Source organism: Ogataea angusta (assembly GCF_019207475.1).
Source record: "Ogataea angusta isolate 61-244 chromosome Unknown 61-244_NODE_7_length_650817_cov_90.064852, whole genome shotgun sequence".
Lineage (NCBI taxonomy): Eukaryota > Fungi > Ascomycota > Pichiomycetes > Pichiales > Pichiaceae > Ogataea > Ogataea angusta.
The window spans coordinates 569,002-586,069 of NW_025065221.1; the positions used below are offsets into that span (position 1 = coordinate 569,002).

Consider the following 17,068-nt stretch of genomic DNA (forward strand, 5'->3'; position numbering starts at 1 on the left):
TGTCTATTTGTCAGTAACGAAGCTGGAAAAATATTTTATCGACGAGTAGATCTCTTTGCCGACAGGAACGATGAACTTTGGCGGCAGCAAGAATCCGTGGCTTCCTGTATCGCGCAGCTTCAAAACGAACGCCCAGTAGGCTTTGTTGTGGTACATGTAGTCCAGAGCAGAGCCGGCACCCATGGCCGGCAGCAGGTCCGAGCCTTTGTCCTCGCACGCAGAGAGCACAGCGTACGACTTGCCCGAGGTGAGTCTGATCGACTGACTTAGACCGTACGCCAGCTCAATCAGGTTTTCTTCATCCCTAGGCTTTTCGGAGCAGGTGTATGCGTAGGGATAGAGAATCTCCTCTGCATACGAGTGCAAATCGATGTAGCCGTATATTGGATGATCGTGTTTTGTCTGATTCAGATAGCTGTCCCACACGCTGCTTTCGAGGCTCTCAAAGGCGCCTTCTCCAGGGTAGTTTTCGCTGCAAGGAGACTCCTCACCTTTCGTAAAGTGGAAATTGAACGAGTGGTCAATGTCTATTCCAAAACACCTTGGATTGTATGTCTGCTGCTTGTTTTTCCTCCACAAACGGTCAGTGGTCCATGTGTGTTCGTATCCGTCGGGGTTCATGACCGGCAAGAACAGGAAATCCATGTTCTCCAGGTACAATCGTGCCTTTTTCTTGCCCTTCTCGTAGTCCTGCAGCAGTCTGTACAGTATGTAGCACGAGGTCGATACACTGATCCATTCGCGCGCGTGGATGCCGCTGGTGATGACCAGCGTCTTTAGCGGCTTTTCTGGCGACGGCTCGCTTTTGTGTGCCGTCAGTCTGACAGCCTTGATGTCTCTTCCTTCGTAGGTCTGGCCGATCCACTCGACCTCCAGCAGGTCTGGGTAGGTCGCCACTAGCAGGTCAAACCACTGGTAGATGGTCTTGAGGTCCCTGTACCGTTTGAAGAAGAGGTCTTGCTGAACACTGAAATCGTCGTCGAGGTCTGCCAGAGGGTACGTTTCAAACACCGCCTGGGGCAAGTCGTGCACGAGAAGATCCAGATTGAGGTCCATTTCAGGCCATTGGTCCATCACGTGCTGCAAATACTCCACTCCCGAGTCTTTTGAGACCTGTAAGTCGATAAACTGCTTCGACACTGATATCTCCCACAGGGGCACGTCCAGTTGGTGAGCTGCCGTGAGCAGATTTCTCAGGTCCTCTTTCGCCCCCACACCAACTCTCAGCACGTACTGGTCCCGGTACTGGTCAAAGTCGATGACCCAGTCCTCTTTTGCGAGCGACGAGTAATGGACAGAGTCTGAGGCTCTTGTTGGTGTCTGGCCAATGAGCAAGACAAACTCTGCCTCCGGCGATTTTTCCAGACGCAACGGCAGCTGCGGGAGACCCCAGTCGCGCGCAAAAGTGTGTCCCAGCAGCAAAGTTAAAACAAGAACGATAGGGAACATTAAAAAAACATTAATTTTCGATATCAAATAAATTAAGTGGACGTGGGGAAAAAGGATGCTTTTCTATAAACAGCATTTGTATAAATTCAGTTGGCCTTGAGCACTTTCGGAGCATTGGCAGCAGGCTGTCTGAGCTGCTTGAACAGACAGAATGCAGCAAACGCGAGGAAAGACACTACAGCAAAGATGACGGCACGCAGCCAGTCATCCACGTCTAGAAATGGGTATGGATAATGGCCCTCGGCAGAAATGAGCCGTTTGAGGTGCCACCAGTACGCGGCGGCCATGAGCGACGTGGTAAGGAGCGCCTCCTTCTTAGAGATGGTCCACGGGTCCATGAAACAGAAATAGTCGATCACCAGAGACGCAAAGGGCAGGGCATGGATGGTGAGATCGATCGAGAGCGGGATCCCCGGTCCCTTCATGATCAGATCTTTGTTGATGAGTCTGAGGCCCCAGTAAACGTATGTGACGATGAATTCGAGCGAGATAGCCATCGCATTGACAAACTGGCGTGCGTAGGCTAACTTTCGGATCTCGAATAGCTGGTACACAGCATTGAGCGAGAAATAGAAGATGGTCACGTAAAGAGCAATGTTGGTGAGGAACTGGGCATGGCCGCCCTCTTGGAGCTCTGGGGGCAGTTGTAATGTGAAGAGCTGGCGCAGCGCGAGACTGCCGAGCGTTATCACCACGTAACTGAGAGTCAGTGAAAGCTTGCTGCCGATAGATGATGACATTTGGGAATAATTAAAAAAAAAGCTTCCAAAAATTGCCATGTGCCGCGCAGCAGCAGATTCGTGTGGGGGTGGACTGCATGCGAGCGAAAAGAGGCTGTATTTTTTAGGAAATAATGTGGTCACTGGAGCAGCCTGGTCATGTGCGCTGGCCGTGTTTGCCGTTTCAGCATGGCCCCACACCGGGAATGAGACCACAATTCCCAGTATATAATCCGGGCGTCGCTGGCCCAGTGGACAGCCCCCGTCATGACGAAAAAGTACTCTTCCTACTCCCAAACTGAGCCTACCCATCTGGAGCACCTGTCTCCGGTCACCTCCAGGAGAAACTCCGTGGAGGAACCTCCACTTAGAAAATTCGACGACATTGTAGCCTTCGAGCAGTATCTCAAGGACGAGACCTGGGACAACGAGTTCGACTACTTCCACCTCAGGGTCAACTACCTGCCACCGTTTGTTCTCCACAGCATCCACGACAACCCGGAGAAGATCAAGCCCACCATGAACTCGCGCTCGCGCAAGTTCGTTAGACACCTGGGCCACCACATAAAGCGGCACCTGCTCTCGGAGATCAACTATTACACCGGTGTAAACTACAACTTCGAGAAGGCGGTTGTCGAGCACAGGCCGGACGGCAGCATTCTGTTCCACCTGCACGACTACTCGGACCACGGCTACGGCGAGGAGACCGACAGGTACAACAGACACTGGAAGGTGGACCTGGACGTGAAGTGCAACCCGGAAAATCCTTACGTGGAGGTGGACATGAAAAGCGTCCCCGTGTAACGGAGCCGAACGAAGTAACGAGTGAATGAACTTGCTTAGAATATTTATTACACCTCAACAGACTTGACGTGGTGCGCAAGCTTGTTTTCGTGGACCTCGCTCGAGGTGCCCATCCCCACCACGCCGCCCCCGCCGTTGTACGACACGCCGGAGTCCTTTCTGTCTCGAACGTACTCTTCCAGCGCGCCGTCGTACTCGGCCATCTCGTAGAAGTCCATGCCCATCTCCTCGGCCTCCTCGATGCCCTTGAGCTTGCAGCCGGGGATCTTGTCCACCACGAAGCAGATCGCGTAGGTCGCCACGAAGCTCCACACGGTGATGCTGATCCAGCCAGCAAACTGGTAGCCCATCTGCTTCCAGTGGTGGTGTATCCACCCGCCCGGAATCTCGGTCACCCCGTCCAGCCCCGCGACGTACGGCGACGCAAACACGCCCAGACACATCGACCCCAGAATGCCGCCGATGCCGTGCACCACAAACGAGCGCGTGGTGTCGTCGATGCCGAGCCACTCGTTCACGTTGTACAGCAGCCGGCAGCACGCGCCAACAAACGCAGACGTGACAAACGCCCAGTACGGCGTGTAGAAGCCGCAGCTCGGCGTGATGTTGACGAGCCCCACCACGGCGCCCTCGCACGCGGCGGCCAGACTCCACTTGCGCTCAAACAGGAAGTCCACGAGCGTGAAGGCGAAGCTGGCGACCGACGCGGCGATCTGCGTGTTGGCCATGATGTAGCCGGTTCTCGTGTTGACGGCGAGCAGCGTGCCCGAGTTGAAGCACAGCCATGTGCACCAGATGATGGACACGCCGATGAAGGTGGCCACCATGTTCTGCGGCTTGTAGTCCTTGTTGGTGGACGGGTTTTTCCAGTACTTGCGCTTGCCGATGAAGAAGGAGAACGCGAGCGACGACACGCCGGACGCGATGTGGACGGGCCCGCCGCCGGCGAAGTCGAGCGCGCCCAGGTTGTACAGCCAGCCGTTGGTCGACCACGTGGAGTACGCGAACGGGCAGTAGCACACCGTGCACCACAGGAACCCGACCACGAGCGAGGGCACGATCCGCGCGCGCTCGGCAATGGCCCCGACAAAGATCTGCACGGTGGCGATCGGGAAGAACGCCGAGAAGGTGAAGTAGATGATCGAGGGGATGGTGCCGCCCTCGATGAACGGGCCGGCGCCGAGTTTGGCGAGCGCGCCGAGCGAGAAGTTGCCGCACACGTGCGACGAGGAGGCCGACACCGCGAGCGAGTAGCCAAACAGGAACCACTGGATCGTGATGGTGCTGGTCACCATGTAGGATTGGAACAGCATCTGGATGATGTTTTTCTTCTTGAGCAGGCCGCCGTAGAAGAGGCCGATGCCCGGCGTGAGAATCATGACTCCCACGGTGCAGAACATCACGTAGCCCATGTCTGCAGCCACGTAGGTGGACGTGTCTTCGGCGAGGGTGTCGAGCGAGTCGCGTTTGGCTGCCATGAGCAGCTCGGCCGAGCCGAGCCCCGAGTTTGCGTATCCTCCCATTCTGGGTTTGCACCGGGAGCGAGACACAGGTTATATATCGCAGGACCCTAGGGGTCTGTGCTAGACGGACTGCATTATCTTATCGAAAATTGGCTCTTGGCGAACCGCACACACAGATGGCAGACGTGCACTTTTTTTCTACTTTGGGATAATGCAAGGCCGTGGGACGAACCGCTACCCAAAAGTCTGCGGCCCACGACCTGCGGTTCTATAGATAAGATCAACAGCGAATGATGTTGCACGTCAAATCCAGATTGCAGGGACCGGAAACCTCGCCTGCTGCCGAATCGAGCGGTGGAACCTTTTCGAGAACGCAGCAGGGACCCTGCACAATTCACAGCTTAAACTCTGTCCAGTCCACGTCCTCAAACCTAAAATCGACCGCGTGCTGTAGCTCCTCAACGCTTGTCGCGCGCTTGCCATTGGTCAGCTCGCGGTACTTGAGATACGCCTCCTTCATCTTCACGGCCGACGCGCGGTACAAAATGTCCTCGTGGCTCCATTCGCAGGGAACCAGCCCGCTCTGCCAGTCCGGCGTCGAGTACACGTGCTGGTTCAGCTCGTGTGCGTAGTGAACGTCGTCGGGATACATCAGATTGTGGAATTTGGGCGAGTCGCCGCGCAGCCTCACGGTGTTCTCCTCGTCGGCCCTCATTTCCTCAACGCTGGGCAGTGCCAGCTTGCCCTGGAAGATCTTGGACAGCCAGATCGCCTGCGCCTCCCCCACTCTGGTCGGCAGAATGTACCGCGGCGTGGCGATGAAGGCGAGCCCGGGGAAATTGTAGCTGACACATTGCTTATATAAGCCGTGGAGTCTGAGGCCGTCGGTGACTACCGGCGTGGACGATTTGTTGATCTCGTCGAGAAACGGGTAGTGTCTGAGAAATCCCGTGGCGAACAGGACGTGGCCGACGTTGTCGAGCACCGACCCGTCGGTGAGCCTGACCGACTTTGTTTCTGGCTCGAAACGCTCGATGTCCGGCACGGTTTTGATGTAGTCGCTGCTTCCGCCCGGGAGCATTGCCTGCGACCTGGCGCTCTTGTACACGTCGCGCTGCAATATCGTCGCCGTTTGGTACGCGAGGTCCAGTGCCGACGCCGAGTTGCCCACAATGAGCAGTTTCCCCGGCACGTCCGCAAACTGTCGCGGGTGTCTGAAATGTTTCGAGTGCGACACAGAGCCGGGGTATTTGGACGTCCACTCGGCCAGTCCCTTCTTCTCGGGCACGTACGGCAGCTCGTAGTGGCCCGAGGCGACCAGCACGGCGTCAAAATGCTCCGTTTCGTCAGGATGGGCGGCCGAAGGTTTTAGTCCACCTTCCGTCTCGTCGCACACGGGACGGTGTGTGACATGCCACCTTTTACCTTCGTCTGGCCGGTACCTCACAGACACGACGTTTGTGTTGAACCGGATGTGAGGCTCTGCGTCCCTGGCGTACTCCTTGAAATAGTCCAGCACCTGCTGTTTGGTAGGAAACAGCGGCGTACCTTTCGGAAACGGGAAGCCACTGTACTCCATGATCTGACGGGGCACATTTGTGTCGAGCAGCTCGTAGATGGCGCTGGGCCAGACGTACTGGTTGGGGGCCAGCTTGTGAGGCTTGACGAGATCTGGGCTGTGCGGATCGAGGGACGGACCTGCGACAGGCTCTGGCCCGGCGCGGGAGTCGTGGTAGTTCCAGAGCCCGCCTGAGCCTGCGCGCCTCTCGAACCCGCGCACACAATCGAAGGCCGGTTCTTTTAGAAGCGCCTTGATTGCAGCTGCACCGCAGGGGCCGCCTCCTATGACTGCGATCGACTTGACCAATCCGATGTTGAGGCTTGACATGAAAAGAAAGAAGCGAGGGGGTGCAGAGATGTGCGACGGCGAATCAAACGGCCGCAAAAAGAAACTTCTGGAGCGCGAGACAATAGGCCGTTTTCTGTTAATCGCGGAATTCCGCAGACGGAGTTCCACGGCTGTTTTGTCCTGGTGCCTCGGGGTGGCAGAACGCTTTCTTTCTTTTTGCGTGACACCCCCACAAACGGACTTCCTAACCTAAAAAAATGTGTGAGAGGCTTCTGCGCTCCTCAGAGTATAAAAGCCAGCCTTTTCCCTCCTTCTGAGATCCATACTATCCGCAAATAATGGCTGACATCGTCCCAACCTTCAGACTAGACAACGAACTCACAGTCGTCACCGGCGCTTCCGGTGGTCTGTCCAACGCCATCATCAAGGGCCTTCTGGCCTACGGCTCCGAATTGGCTCTGCTCGATATGAACCTGGAGAGAACAAAGGAAACACAAGAAGAGCTCTTCAAATTTTGCGTTGAGGAACTCAAAATCAAAGAGGACCTCGTGCCAACGATGCGCTCGTACGTCTGCGACATCAGCGACGCCGAGCACGTGAACGAGGTGTTTGCTCAAATCTACGCCGATTTCGGAAAGTACCCGCTACATCTCGTCAACACCGCTGGGTATTGCGAGAACTTCCCTGCAGAGCAATACCCAGCTAAGAACGCCGAAAAGCTTGTCAAGGTCAACCTTCTGGGCGCTTTGTACGTTGCACAGGCATTCGCCAAGCCACTCATCGACAACAACATCAAGGGCGGCTCTATCGTGATGATCGGATCCATGTCCGGTGAAATCGTCAACGACCCACAACCGCAAGTCGCCTACAACATGTCCAAGGCCGGCGTCATTCACATGGTTAAATCCCTCGCCGCCGAATGGGCCAAATACAGCATCAGAGTCAACACTTTGTCGCCAGGATACATCCTTACACCGCTCACGAAGAACGTTATTAACGGTAATAACGAAATGTACCAGAGGTGGCTGTCGCTGACCCCAATGGGCCGTCTCTCGGAAGCTAAGGAATTCACGGGTACGGTGCTGTACTTGCTATCCAACTCCGCCTCTTCATACACCACGGGCGCAAACATCACTGTTGACGGTGGGTTCACTTGCTGGTAAAGCGGTTCCTCGCATCGAGTAAAACTAATTAATTAATATGGGATAGAATGTATTCGGCTGATTTTCGATTTACGCGTAGTTTTCTGGATTGAAGCTGCTGCCGACGTAGGTCCATCCCCCAAACTGTTTCTGGACACTTTCACTCAAGAAGTCGTCCACAACGGAATCCATCGGACGCTCGTCCGTGAACTCAGACGAGATATTGCTCACGTCTGCCGAGTCCTGTACCTGAGGCTTGAACGGAGGGATGTAGCCCTTGTGGCTAAGCTTGTACCAGTCGATGTCCTTGAAAAATTGGTGGTTTTTGATCTCTTCCACGCCATGGTAGCCGAGTCTCTTTTTTGGGTCTCTGTTGAGAAGTCTAGTGATCAAGTCTTTAGTGTCCGGGTCGAATTCTGCTGGGAACACCAGCGGGTCGTTCAAGATTTTTCTGTACATGGTGTTGACGTCTTCGTCGTAGAATGGAGGCAGACTGGTGAGCATCTCGTACAACAGAACACCCAGCGTCCAAAAGTCCACGACCCTGGTGTACCCCTTGCCCATGAGCAGCTCGGGAGCAAGGTACTCTGGAGTTCCGCAGAAGGTATTTGTTTTCTGGTCGAGCTGCATGTTGATTTTGCACAGGCCAAAATCGCACAAGGCAATGTGGCCCTGGTAGTCGAGCAGAATATTTTCTGGTTTCAAGTCTCTGTAGATGATGTTCATTGAGTGGAGATTCTCCACGGCCGAAAGCAGCTCGCAAATGTAGAACTTTGCGCGGATCAGTGGGAATCGTCTGGCCTTCTGCAAATGGTAGAACAGTTCTCCGCCGTTGATGAAAGATAGCACCAAATACAATTTTTCTGCAGACTGGAACGCGAATTTCAGCGGAACAATGAAGGGCGAGGTGACTCTGCTTAGAACAAACTTCTCCGCCAGAGTGTGCGTCACCTCCATCTTGTTCACGATGTGGGACTTTCGGATCGATTTCAAAGCGTATATCTTGCCTGTGTCTTTCTTTCTCACCTGCATCACCTTTCCGAACGAGCCCTTGCCGATCACCTTGAGCAGGTCAAAGTCGTCGATAGACAGACTCTTCTTGGACGACATCGACAGGGGTTTGAAGTCCAGCGTGATACTGACTGCTCCGGGAAGGTCCTTGTCTGTGTACGGGTTGCGCAGTTTTTTCCACTCGTGGTTCAGAATGCGGATCTGCGGTGCCTCCTGTTGTAGAACAGACGAGCTGATAGGGTACTGGAAGGACCCCAGCAAGCAGTCCTCCTGTCTTTCCGACTCCAAGAGAGACCCCGGCACGCGGACATACACCTGGACACTCAAAATAGCCGTGTTGGGTGACGTCACATCGAAAGTGGTGACACTATTGAATTTTGTATTGCTGATGGTGTTTCCGATCGAGTTGATGCGTTCACTGCTGTTCTCTATTTCCACAATGGCGTACACCAGACTGTAGTTTGTGACCACGTTTTTCGAGGTGTCTCCGGAATTTATGCTCAACGTGGAGGGAAGATAGTACGATATGTTGGAGCTCTTGATCTCGTCCATCGTTTCGCTCAGCGCCTCTATGCGTCTAATCAGCTCGTCCTCGTTCAGATTCGTGCCCATGTTGGCCAGTCTGTTGAGAATCGGTTTCGTGATCCTAAGTGGAATTGGTATCTGCAGGTCCTTGGAGGAGTAGATCTTGACCGTGAGAAGTCCCGGACGCAGCTTCACGGGCTCGGATACCTCTTTTTCAAGAACCGGGTCGGTGCTCCCGAGGTCCTTGGTGATAACCTGCGGCGTTTGTGGGTCCAGATTCAGGTTTCCAACACCCGACGCGACCTCGTTGATCAGCGTCTTGCGGGAGTCTCGGAACTCATCCTCTGTGTGCGATGCTCCTGTATCAGCGGAAGGCGTGGTCTTTAGGCTTGAGCCACTGGAAGCTTGTTGGGACTTGTGCGACTTGTTAAACAGCTTCTTCCAATTGGACATAGTGGCAAACAGAAAAAAAATAGGGCCAAATAAATTCAAATAGATAATTAAAAGTTGGAGAACATAAATGCTCAAGCTCAATTATAAGGCCATAGAGTTTGAATTAAATGTGCAGCTCGCGGAGTTGTCCAACATCCCGCAGCTGGACCACGTTTCGTGCTTTTACATCCAGACCATCTCAAACAGCCGGCTCACGGGCAGGCACCAGTACCATCATAGACACGCGGCACAGTCGGCAGAACGTCCCGTCGAAAACCACAAGTCCGTGTTCAACAACGAGCAGATCCGGGCCAGACTGAAGCTGTATGCAAATCCCAAGGAATCTTTCACGCTCTCCGACAAATGGCTGTACATTACTTTTTTTATTCACGATTCGCAAACTAGCAAGAAAGATAAGCTCGGCACGCTGGAGCTCAACTTGACGGAGTATGCTAACGACCGCGAGCCGAAAAACCTCCGCTATCTCCTCAAAGACTCAAAGACAAACGCCATCCTGCGAATGTCAGTGTACATGAAACACCTCGATAGTGCACAAGATTATCATTATAATGTCCCGAAAAGAAGCACACAGCAGATATACACGGGTCTGAAAGACTCGATTGAGAACTCCAAGAAGGAGATCCCGGAGCCACAGATGCACAAGAACGATTCCGAGATGATCCTCAACGACATCATAAACAAAACGTTCAAGTTCAGCTGGCAGTTCAACGGGGTCAATTACGACGAGTTCACGCCTATCGAGTGCGTGAAGGATATCACGCAGCACAACGGAAACGGCTGGAAACGGAACGAGTTCGGCATCCCGTACATCGACACGGTGCAACACGATTACACCACGCGCAAGGAAAACGGCCCCGGGCCGCTGCAGGAGGCAGACTACCGGTCGGACCTGCGCAGCTGGCACCTGGAAAGCTAGACGGCGCGCTCTATGCCGTCATCGCTGTCTTCCGAAAAATCAAAGTCCTCGTATCCGCTCAAAACATCGTCGTCCTCCACGCCCAGATCGAACTCGGAGTCTTCTGGCTCTGCAATATCCATCTCGCTGAGTTCCACCTCACTAGCACCCAGGTCCATCGACCGTGCTCGCTTGTACCTTCCCTGCGTCACATATGGCCAGTGGATGGCGCCCGCGCGGCCATGTATATATTTTCTCACCAACGACGCAGCAAAAAGCACGATCTCGTTAAGCAGACGGAGCACACGTGATTTGTTCGCAATGATGAAAATCACGCCAACCAAAACGACCAACGCGACTGTCCACGAGTGCGCCTTGAGTATCGATTTGTGGTCAATCTCCTCAACAACGTCGTCGTTTTCGTAATCTTCTCCTTCCTTGAGGTCTCGGAGAAACCCTGGCTCTTCGTATGATTCGAATATTTCGAAGACAGGACGCGGAGGCACGCCGTCCACTTCCGAGCCGCGAACAAACACTCCGGGAGCCGAGTTGCGCGAGTACCCCACCTTGTCGCGTTTGCCGTCGTCCACGTAATTATGAACATAATTTTGCACCTCAATCAGGCTCTCATCGCTAGCGTAAAGCACGGCCCGCCCCAGTGTCCACGTAAACGCTGACCCGTTGACGTTGTCGTTGACGGTGAAATGCGATCGTGTGCGGTTCAGACCAAACCCGTTGTGGAGGAGGTTCATCAGGTACGTGCTTTTGAAACACAACTCTTCAAGCTCTGATTTTCTGAGGTCCTTATAATCCTTTAGCTGGTTCCAGTTCAGTGAACACACTTTCTCTGTTTCCTGCACCATTTTGTCGTATGCGTAAATCTTTCCATAGTCCTCTTCTTTGTCGCTGTAGCTAAGCAGCTTGGACACAGTATCCCAGTATCCGGAGACTCCATAAAAATTATCAGAATTTAAATTAAAGTCCGGGTTCGTGTTGCTCAGCAGACAGGTGGATACCTCCTGTTTGTCGCCACATTTGTTGGCTATTAGTTGGTAAACGTTCTCGTTGCATTGTTCGTAGTTTCCTGTTCCCCTGACCTCGATTTCCATGCCGTCAAGTTCCACGGTCCGGTGTCTTTTGGCAGCAAGACAGGGGTCTTCCACGTACTCCTTTCCGTCCTCCCACTTGCGTTCAAGGCCACGCAAGTACTTTAGCCGCATTTGCGACAGCCCGTATCCAAGAAACGAGTCCGAATAGACGTCATATCTCAGGTTCGCGACCTCCTGGCCCATCGTGGCCAGTTTTAAATTAATTAGCTGATTGTAGTGCTCTTTCGTCTCTTCCTCGTTAGGCTCAAACGAGATTTGTGTGGAGGCCCCGCCCATGTCCAGTAGGCCTGCAGAGCTCCTATTGGCGGCCAGGGTGCCGGTCAGATAATTGAGGGCGATCCACCCGAAAAGTCCCTCGACGTCGCCGTCAATGATATTTACATGGCTTGGGCAGTCCGGGATGTAGAAATTGGTTTCTCGCTGCAGATACGAACACACATTGTCCAGGATTTCCTGCTGCTCATTGGGTTTTAGAAGACGCATGCCGGCCGTAGCATGAAGAAAGATCGGTGTTCGATAATGCTGCTCGATGGGGATGATGTCGTACACCTTCTTGAGCAGGTAATTTAGATATTTCGGCCCTATGTGTGCAGAGTTCTCGTGGAACTCGCTGATGCCTGGATGGATCTTTTTGTGCCATTTGTTGCCTGTCTGGATCTGGGGAAGATCGGACGGATTGAGCTCGACTCTTTTTAGCAGCTGAACATGATCGTCTGGCACGCGCAAAATATTGTTGGCCAGCAGATACTGCGAGGAGAGCCAGTAGTACACGTATGCACGCGACCCTTTTGACCCGGCGTCTATCACTATCAGGTAATTGTAGGGTATGCCGTTCTCGTCAGCAACGCTTCCTTTTACCATACGATCTGGAGAGAAAAATATATCGGTGTCAAGTGTGCGATGTCCTCGGATGGTGCAAGGGTGTGAACGGATAAGAGGCTGCCATTATCCGTCGCAACGTGCTCACACAAACGGCCGCCCATACAGTCAGCAGCCTCGGCACGACGCCCGTCGCCAGCTTTGGGACGCAGCTGGCACTGAAAACAACATTTCCGATCGTCCTCCGACCTACAAGCAATCACAGGCCTTAATTTTGTCATCACCAGCAGGGCTCCTAACACCCATATATATTTCCTCATCCCCGGACCAGAAGACAAAAAAACACACCATGCTGAAAGTCGGATTACGCGCAAAACCCTCTTCTGCCTTTAGACCCCTTGCCGTTCGCGGGTTCATCAAGACCATCCCACAGCCTCCTGGAAACATCGTGGGAACCGTGAACGACGCCTATGTTCCGCCACCCCCACACAAGTTGCACGGATCGCTCCACTGGACAAGCGAGAGAGTTGTTGCTATTGGCATGGCTCCGCTGATCATGACGCCTTTTGTGACAGGCACTTCGTATCCGCTCGTCGACTCCGTGATGGGGACATTGCTCCTTTACCACTGCTATGTCGGATTCGAGAGCTGTATCATCGACTATATTCCATTGAGAGTTTATGGCATCTGGCACAAGGTTGCGATTGGCCTGCTAGGATTTGGAACTCTTGTTGCAGGATACGGTGTCTACCTCATCGAGAAGACCGAAAAGGAAGGATTAGTGGGTGTTGTGAAGAAGCTTTGGAAGGCCTGAGGAGCCAGTGGATATTTATATATAATGCATTCGAAATCAACTTTCTAAGCGGCGTTTGAGCTTGGGGGTGCTTGCGTCGTTGCCGTAGCTTAGCTCCTTTTGAAGCAGCTCTATTGTGACCGGAGCCGTAAAGGAAGGCGGAGGGTCTCCCTGCACCCATATGTCTCTAGAGCTGGCAGTTATGAACCTGACCGTCTGGCCCAGTTCGTCGATTTCCAGCTGCAGAAGCGGACTGCGAGCCAGCACAGCCAGAGTTCGAACCACGTCATCGGATTTCAGGTCCAAGAGCTTGGCCACCTGGCCAAACGTCAGCAGTCCCCGCTTGGCCACCGACATCAGCGTCAGTTGGCGCAACTTCAGCAATTGGTCTTCGTCCAGCGGTCCAATCAGCTGCTCGTTCGCTTTGTAGTCGGCGATCGTCCCAAACGCAAACAGCTCGTTCACCGGAGTCGGGGATTTTCTCCAAACTTCACCATACTCGTTGAACGAAATCGAGTACATTAAATAAATAATTTACACTCGATTATTTTTCATTACTTGCATTATTCGTACCGCTCGCGTGACTACTCCAGATCCATCTGGTCCAAAACATCATCCTCCGCAATCTCTTCTCCTTCCTCGTCCTCCTCGTTTTCCACCATGTTGACGTCCTTGAAAACGCTCTCAGAAGGCATTCTTCTCATTTCTTTCTGTGATCTGAATAACGGCCCAATACGCGAGATCCACTTGTTGCGTTTCTCCAGAAGACTCATAAAGGACGAGTTGCTCACCAGCTGCTGATTAGTCAGCTCCTCTTTTTCTTTGGCGGCGTTGCCACCAGCATTCGGGCCTCGTTTCTTGGCCTTCTTCGGTGCAACGTTGATTCTTCTCCTGTAATGCTGCTCCACCTGCTTATCCAGGTCCTCTAAAATGGACATGTACTCCTGCCAGGCAATCTGCTCCTCCACGATTGGAATGATCTTCTTCTTGCGCTTGATATTGCGCACCTGGACAGCTCTGAGTTCCTTCTGCAAATGACGCAGCTCGGTGGAAATTTCGTCGTCTTCTCTGTTTTGGACCCAGTCCTGGTCAAACCCTGGTTCATTCAGCGTCTGCTCCACGTTCATGTACACGCCAATGTATCTCAGTTCCCGCTTCAGCCGCTCTTCAAGAGTCTTGTAATCTGTCTTTATGATGGACGACTTCCACCCCTGCTGGTCTGCCAAGGCCGACGAGGACAGCGTGTCGCCAGCACCGTTGTCGCCGCCATTCTCATCCGCAGCAGGGCTGCCCGCAAGACTGTCGTCTTCACCGTCTTTGTCAGGCGTATCTTTGATCAGGGCAGAGAGAAGTCTTGAGGTTAGCGGGCCACACGAGACATCCTCCGTCTCCAAGACATCGCTGCTCAAACTGTCGGAAGACGCTTTTGGCTCCACGAGACTCAACATGTTCATCTCCAGCTGCTTGCGTAGACTGAACCCCATGCCGTCAGGGTTCTTGATCAGGCCATTGCGCAGGTCTTCCTCGTACCACACGTCAGCGTAGTGCGGGCCCAGCCGCGGGATGTGGTACGGGGTTTTCTGGTCGTCGTAGTCACGGGGCAGATTGCTGCTCAAATTGCATTTTGTGCGCAATAAACGGATATCCTCCTCCGTGAATGGTCTGAAAAACGGATCCACGTACGCCTGGAACGAGGTGAACGCGATCTGGTTGTTGTTCGGCTTCGCAATGGAAAAATCGGTCATCGGGATCTCGCCTGGAAGCAGGTCTTTGAGGTCGTCGTGCGGGAAGTCGGCAACGGCGTACTTGTGCTTCAGGAACTCCTCTCCGTCGCCATATTTCTCGTGCGCTTTCTGCTCGTCGTATAATTCCAGCTTATCTCTAGCAGATTCCAGGAGCTCGTCGATCTTGAAGTCGGGCTTCTCTTTGCCAATGTAGACAGACGGAATCACCTCGCCGTCCTCCAGCTTGTCCTCGTCGTCTGGCTTCTTCTGAGTGATCTTCAGTATCGGCTTCTCCTTCTTCACCGTGACAGACCCAACCGGCAACGCGTCCTCGTCGTCCTCGCTCGCAACTCGAGGTGGCTCAGAGGACCCGTCGGCCCCTTCGTCACGTGAGTCCGGAGTAATCTCCTTGCGCTCTCCATTAGCAGTAATGATGATTCTCTGCCGCTTTCTCTTGGGCACCTGTATAGCGCTGTCCTCGTCCTCCTCGTCATTCTCCTGCTTAATTTCCACTCCGGGAGGAACAACGGGCTCCAACGGCTCCTCCTTGACTGCAGCCGTCTTCTGCTTATCTTCCCCGTCGAGCAAGGAAATTTCTGAGTCGATCGACGCTATCAACCGTTTGTCGATTTCCACTCCAGACTCAAGTTCCCCAATCAGTTTTTCCAGCAGCTTCTTCAATGCTGCCAGCTTTGCCTCCGACGGGGTCGAAAACATGCTGTCCCCCTGCAGCAAGCCGAGACTCGAGTCGTAGCTTAGATTGAGCTCGGTAAGAACCGTCTGCAGCGTTTCTGACGGCAAACCCATCGCCACGGCTGCCGCCGGCCCAGGAGTCGACTTTCCCTTGCCCAAAAGGTTCTTGCCCTTGCGACGATTCGCTTTGCGTGGAGGCATGCTGAGTGTATCAGTCGACCTTTTATTTTTTTTTGTCAAAGCTTACCGGTCGCCGGAATGCGGTGTACGGATGTGAGGAAAAAGATATATCTGGTGTCTGTCTATGTACATTACTCGGTGAGCATCTGCTGCCAGTCAACCTGTTTGGACTCTGGCGCGATTGGACGCTCCCACTCCTTCGGAAACTCGTAAACACGTTTCTTGCGGTGCTGCTTCTTTCTGGCCTTGGCCTTGGTGTGTCTCTTGTCGAGCGGAACGTCGGCATACTTGTGAGCATCTCTTTTCGCCTCGGCAACCAGATCGTCCATCACCTCCGACAAAAACGAGGCGTTCTGGGCCGGCTCCAGGTACCTGTCGCTGGACATCTTGAAAATGTCCCTCTCGTGGTCGTATCTCACACCGGCCAGCAGCTTGAACTTGTGCTTTTGCTCCCGAGTCAGGTCGAGCTCCGACACTTTCACCGACACCGACACCTTGCGCTCAGCAGGATGGCTCTCGCCAAAGTACTTGGTGTAGCGGTACGTGACCGGCTTCTCGCCCTTCTTAGGCGGCACGTACTCCTTTCTGTATTTGGTAAGGAGTGGCAGCTCGTATGCGGCCACTCTGTTGAACTCCAAGTGGTCCCTGAAATTGTCAACCACTTCCTGGACCTCTGTTGGGTATTCGTCGTACTCATCTTCTTCGATCTCGTCGGACATGAAATTACCTTTGTAGTGATACATCTTCGACTGGTAGTTGAGCTGATTTCTGAACATATCTCCTTCCTCAGCAGTGTATGCGTGTGCGGTCATATATGCCGTGTGGATATCTGGAGCGGCGGCAACCAGAGCGCTGAATTCATCTCTGTTGCGCCGGTAGTGCTTTCCAAGATTGATCTTTCTCTGCTGGTACAGTTCTAGCACCTTCTGGTCGGGCAGACCTTGCCAAAGATCTGGTCTGTTGAGCAACGAGTTGTCTTCGGGACTCAACTGGGCTTCCCTCTGCAGCTTTTTCATTCGATTATCAATAGCTTCCAGAGCCGATGAGGCGTTCAGCGTCGGCCGCACGCCCGAAAAGTGTCTGGCAGAAGGCCTCAGTAGTCGTCCAAACATGCTTTGTTAAAAATTTTGTCGAAACATTTTATTGGGTCGATCGACCAGAATCGGTGCTGACCCACGCATACTCTCACCACCCGCCAATCAAACCCTTAGAAGGATGGTTTTGACCAGTAGTGAGACCTCAAGATCGAAACGGCCCAAATGGCCGGCTTTCTCCAGTGCCTCCATTTTAAAAACACCCGCCTAGTACCCCTACTCTTTTTCTGCGACCATAAAATTTAAACCTCCTTTTTACATATTTTGGTATCCCCTTTTTTTCTAAAGCACTGATATTTTATTGCTAGCAAACACATCTTTGCTTCAATAACGCCCACCTTGCTTG

The 17,068-nt window shown here is 53.2% G+C and overlaps 12 protein-coding genes across 12 annotated transcripts; 4 read left to right on the forward strand and 8 right to left on the reverse strand.

The window, feature by feature from the left end:
* Positions 1-3: 3 nt before the first annotated feature.
* Positions 4-1,449, reverse strand: KL928_003786 (uncharacterized protein; the record flags this gene model as incomplete). The annotated part of the gene is made up of 1 exon (XM_043204411.1): positions 4-1,449. The coding sequence occupies one exon, from the start codon at positions 1,447-1,449 to the stop codon at positions 4-6; it is 1,446 nt and encodes a 481-aa protein (XP_043059228.1).
* Positions 1,450-1,535: 86 nt separating this feature from the next.
* KL928_003787 (uncharacterized protein) lies at positions 1,536-2,189 on the reverse strand (the record flags this gene model as incomplete). The annotated part of the gene is made up of 1 exon (XM_043204412.1): positions 1,536-2,189. The coding sequence occupies one exon, from the start codon at positions 2,187-2,189 to the stop codon at positions 1,536-1,538; it is 654 nt and encodes a 217-aa protein (XP_043059229.1).
* A 246-nt stretch (positions 2,190-2,435) lies between these two features.
* KL928_003788 (uncharacterized protein) lies at positions 2,436-4,546 on the forward strand (the record flags this gene model as incomplete). Its single annotated transcript, XM_043204413.1, has 2 exons — positions 2,436-2,960; positions 3,155-4,546. 2 exons carry the CDS (start codon positions 2,436-2,438, stop codon positions 4,544-4,546), a joined length of 1,917 nt encoding a protein of 638 aa, XP_043059230.1.
* A 283-nt stretch (positions 4,547-4,829) lies between these two features.
* Positions 4,830-6,323, reverse strand: KL928_003789 (uncharacterized protein; the record flags this gene model as incomplete). The annotated part of the gene is made up of 1 exon (XM_043204414.1): positions 4,830-6,323. One exon carries the CDS (start codon positions 6,321-6,323, stop codon positions 4,830-4,832), a length of 1,494 nt encoding a protein of 497 aa, XP_043059231.1.
* Positions 6,324-6,622: 299 nt separating this feature from the next.
* On the forward strand, positions 6,623-7,447 carry KL928_003790 (uncharacterized protein; the record flags this gene model as incomplete). The annotated part of the gene is made up of 1 exon (XM_043204416.1): positions 6,623-7,447. The coding sequence occupies one exon, from the start codon at positions 6,623-6,625 to the stop codon at positions 7,445-7,447; it is 825 nt and encodes a 274-aa protein (XP_043059232.1).
* Positions 7,448-7,516: 69 nt separating this feature from the next.
* Positions 7,517-9,415, reverse strand: KL928_003791 (uncharacterized protein; the record flags this gene model as incomplete). The annotated part of the gene is made up of 1 exon (XM_043204417.1): positions 7,517-9,415. The coding sequence occupies one exon, from the start codon at positions 9,413-9,415 to the stop codon at positions 7,517-7,519; it is 1,899 nt and encodes a 632-aa protein (XP_043059233.1).
* Positions 9,416-9,482: 67 nt separating this feature from the next.
* KL928_003792 (uncharacterized protein) lies at positions 9,483-9,943 on the forward strand (the record flags this gene model as incomplete). The annotated part of the gene is made up of 2 exons (XM_043204418.1): positions 9,483-9,841; positions 9,922-9,943. The coding sequence occupies 2 exons, from the start codon at positions 9,483-9,485 to the stop codon at positions 9,941-9,943; spliced, it is 381 nt and encodes a 126-aa protein (XP_043059234.1).
* A 384-nt stretch (positions 9,944-10,327) lies between these two features.
* On the reverse strand, positions 10,328-12,280 carry KL928_003793 (uncharacterized protein; the record flags this gene model as incomplete). The annotated part of the gene is made up of 1 exon (XM_043204419.1): positions 10,328-12,280. One exon carries the CDS (start codon positions 12,278-12,280, stop codon positions 10,328-10,330), a length of 1,953 nt encoding a protein of 650 aa, XP_043059235.1.
* Positions 12,281-12,329: 49 nt separating this feature from the next.
* KL928_003794 (uncharacterized protein) lies at positions 12,330-13,052 on the forward strand (the record flags this gene model as incomplete). Its single annotated transcript, XM_043204420.1, has 1 exon — positions 12,330-13,052. The coding sequence occupies one exon, from the start codon at positions 12,330-12,332 to the stop codon at positions 13,050-13,052; it is 723 nt and encodes a 240-aa protein (XP_043059236.1).
* Positions 13,053-13,088: 36 nt separating this feature from the next.
* KL928_003795 (uncharacterized protein) lies at positions 13,089-13,553 on the reverse strand (the record flags this gene model as incomplete). The annotated part of the gene is made up of 1 exon (XM_043204421.1): positions 13,089-13,553. One exon carries the CDS (start codon positions 13,551-13,553, stop codon positions 13,089-13,091), a length of 465 nt encoding a protein of 154 aa, XP_043059237.1.
* A 62-nt stretch (positions 13,554-13,615) lies between these two features.
* On the reverse strand, positions 13,616-15,649 carry KL928_003796 (uncharacterized protein; the record flags this gene model as incomplete). Its single annotated transcript, XM_043204422.1, has 1 exon — positions 13,616-15,649. The coding sequence occupies one exon, from the start codon at positions 15,647-15,649 to the stop codon at positions 13,616-13,618; it is 2,034 nt and encodes a 677-aa protein (XP_043059238.1).
* A 110-nt stretch (positions 15,650-15,759) lies between these two features.
* KL928_003797 (uncharacterized protein) lies at positions 15,760-16,740 on the reverse strand (the record flags this gene model as incomplete). The annotated part of the gene is made up of 1 exon (XM_043204423.1): positions 15,760-16,740. One exon carries the CDS (start codon positions 16,738-16,740, stop codon positions 15,760-15,762), a length of 981 nt encoding a protein of 326 aa, XP_043059239.1.
* Between the last annotated feature and the right edge of the window lie 328 nt (positions 16,741-17,068).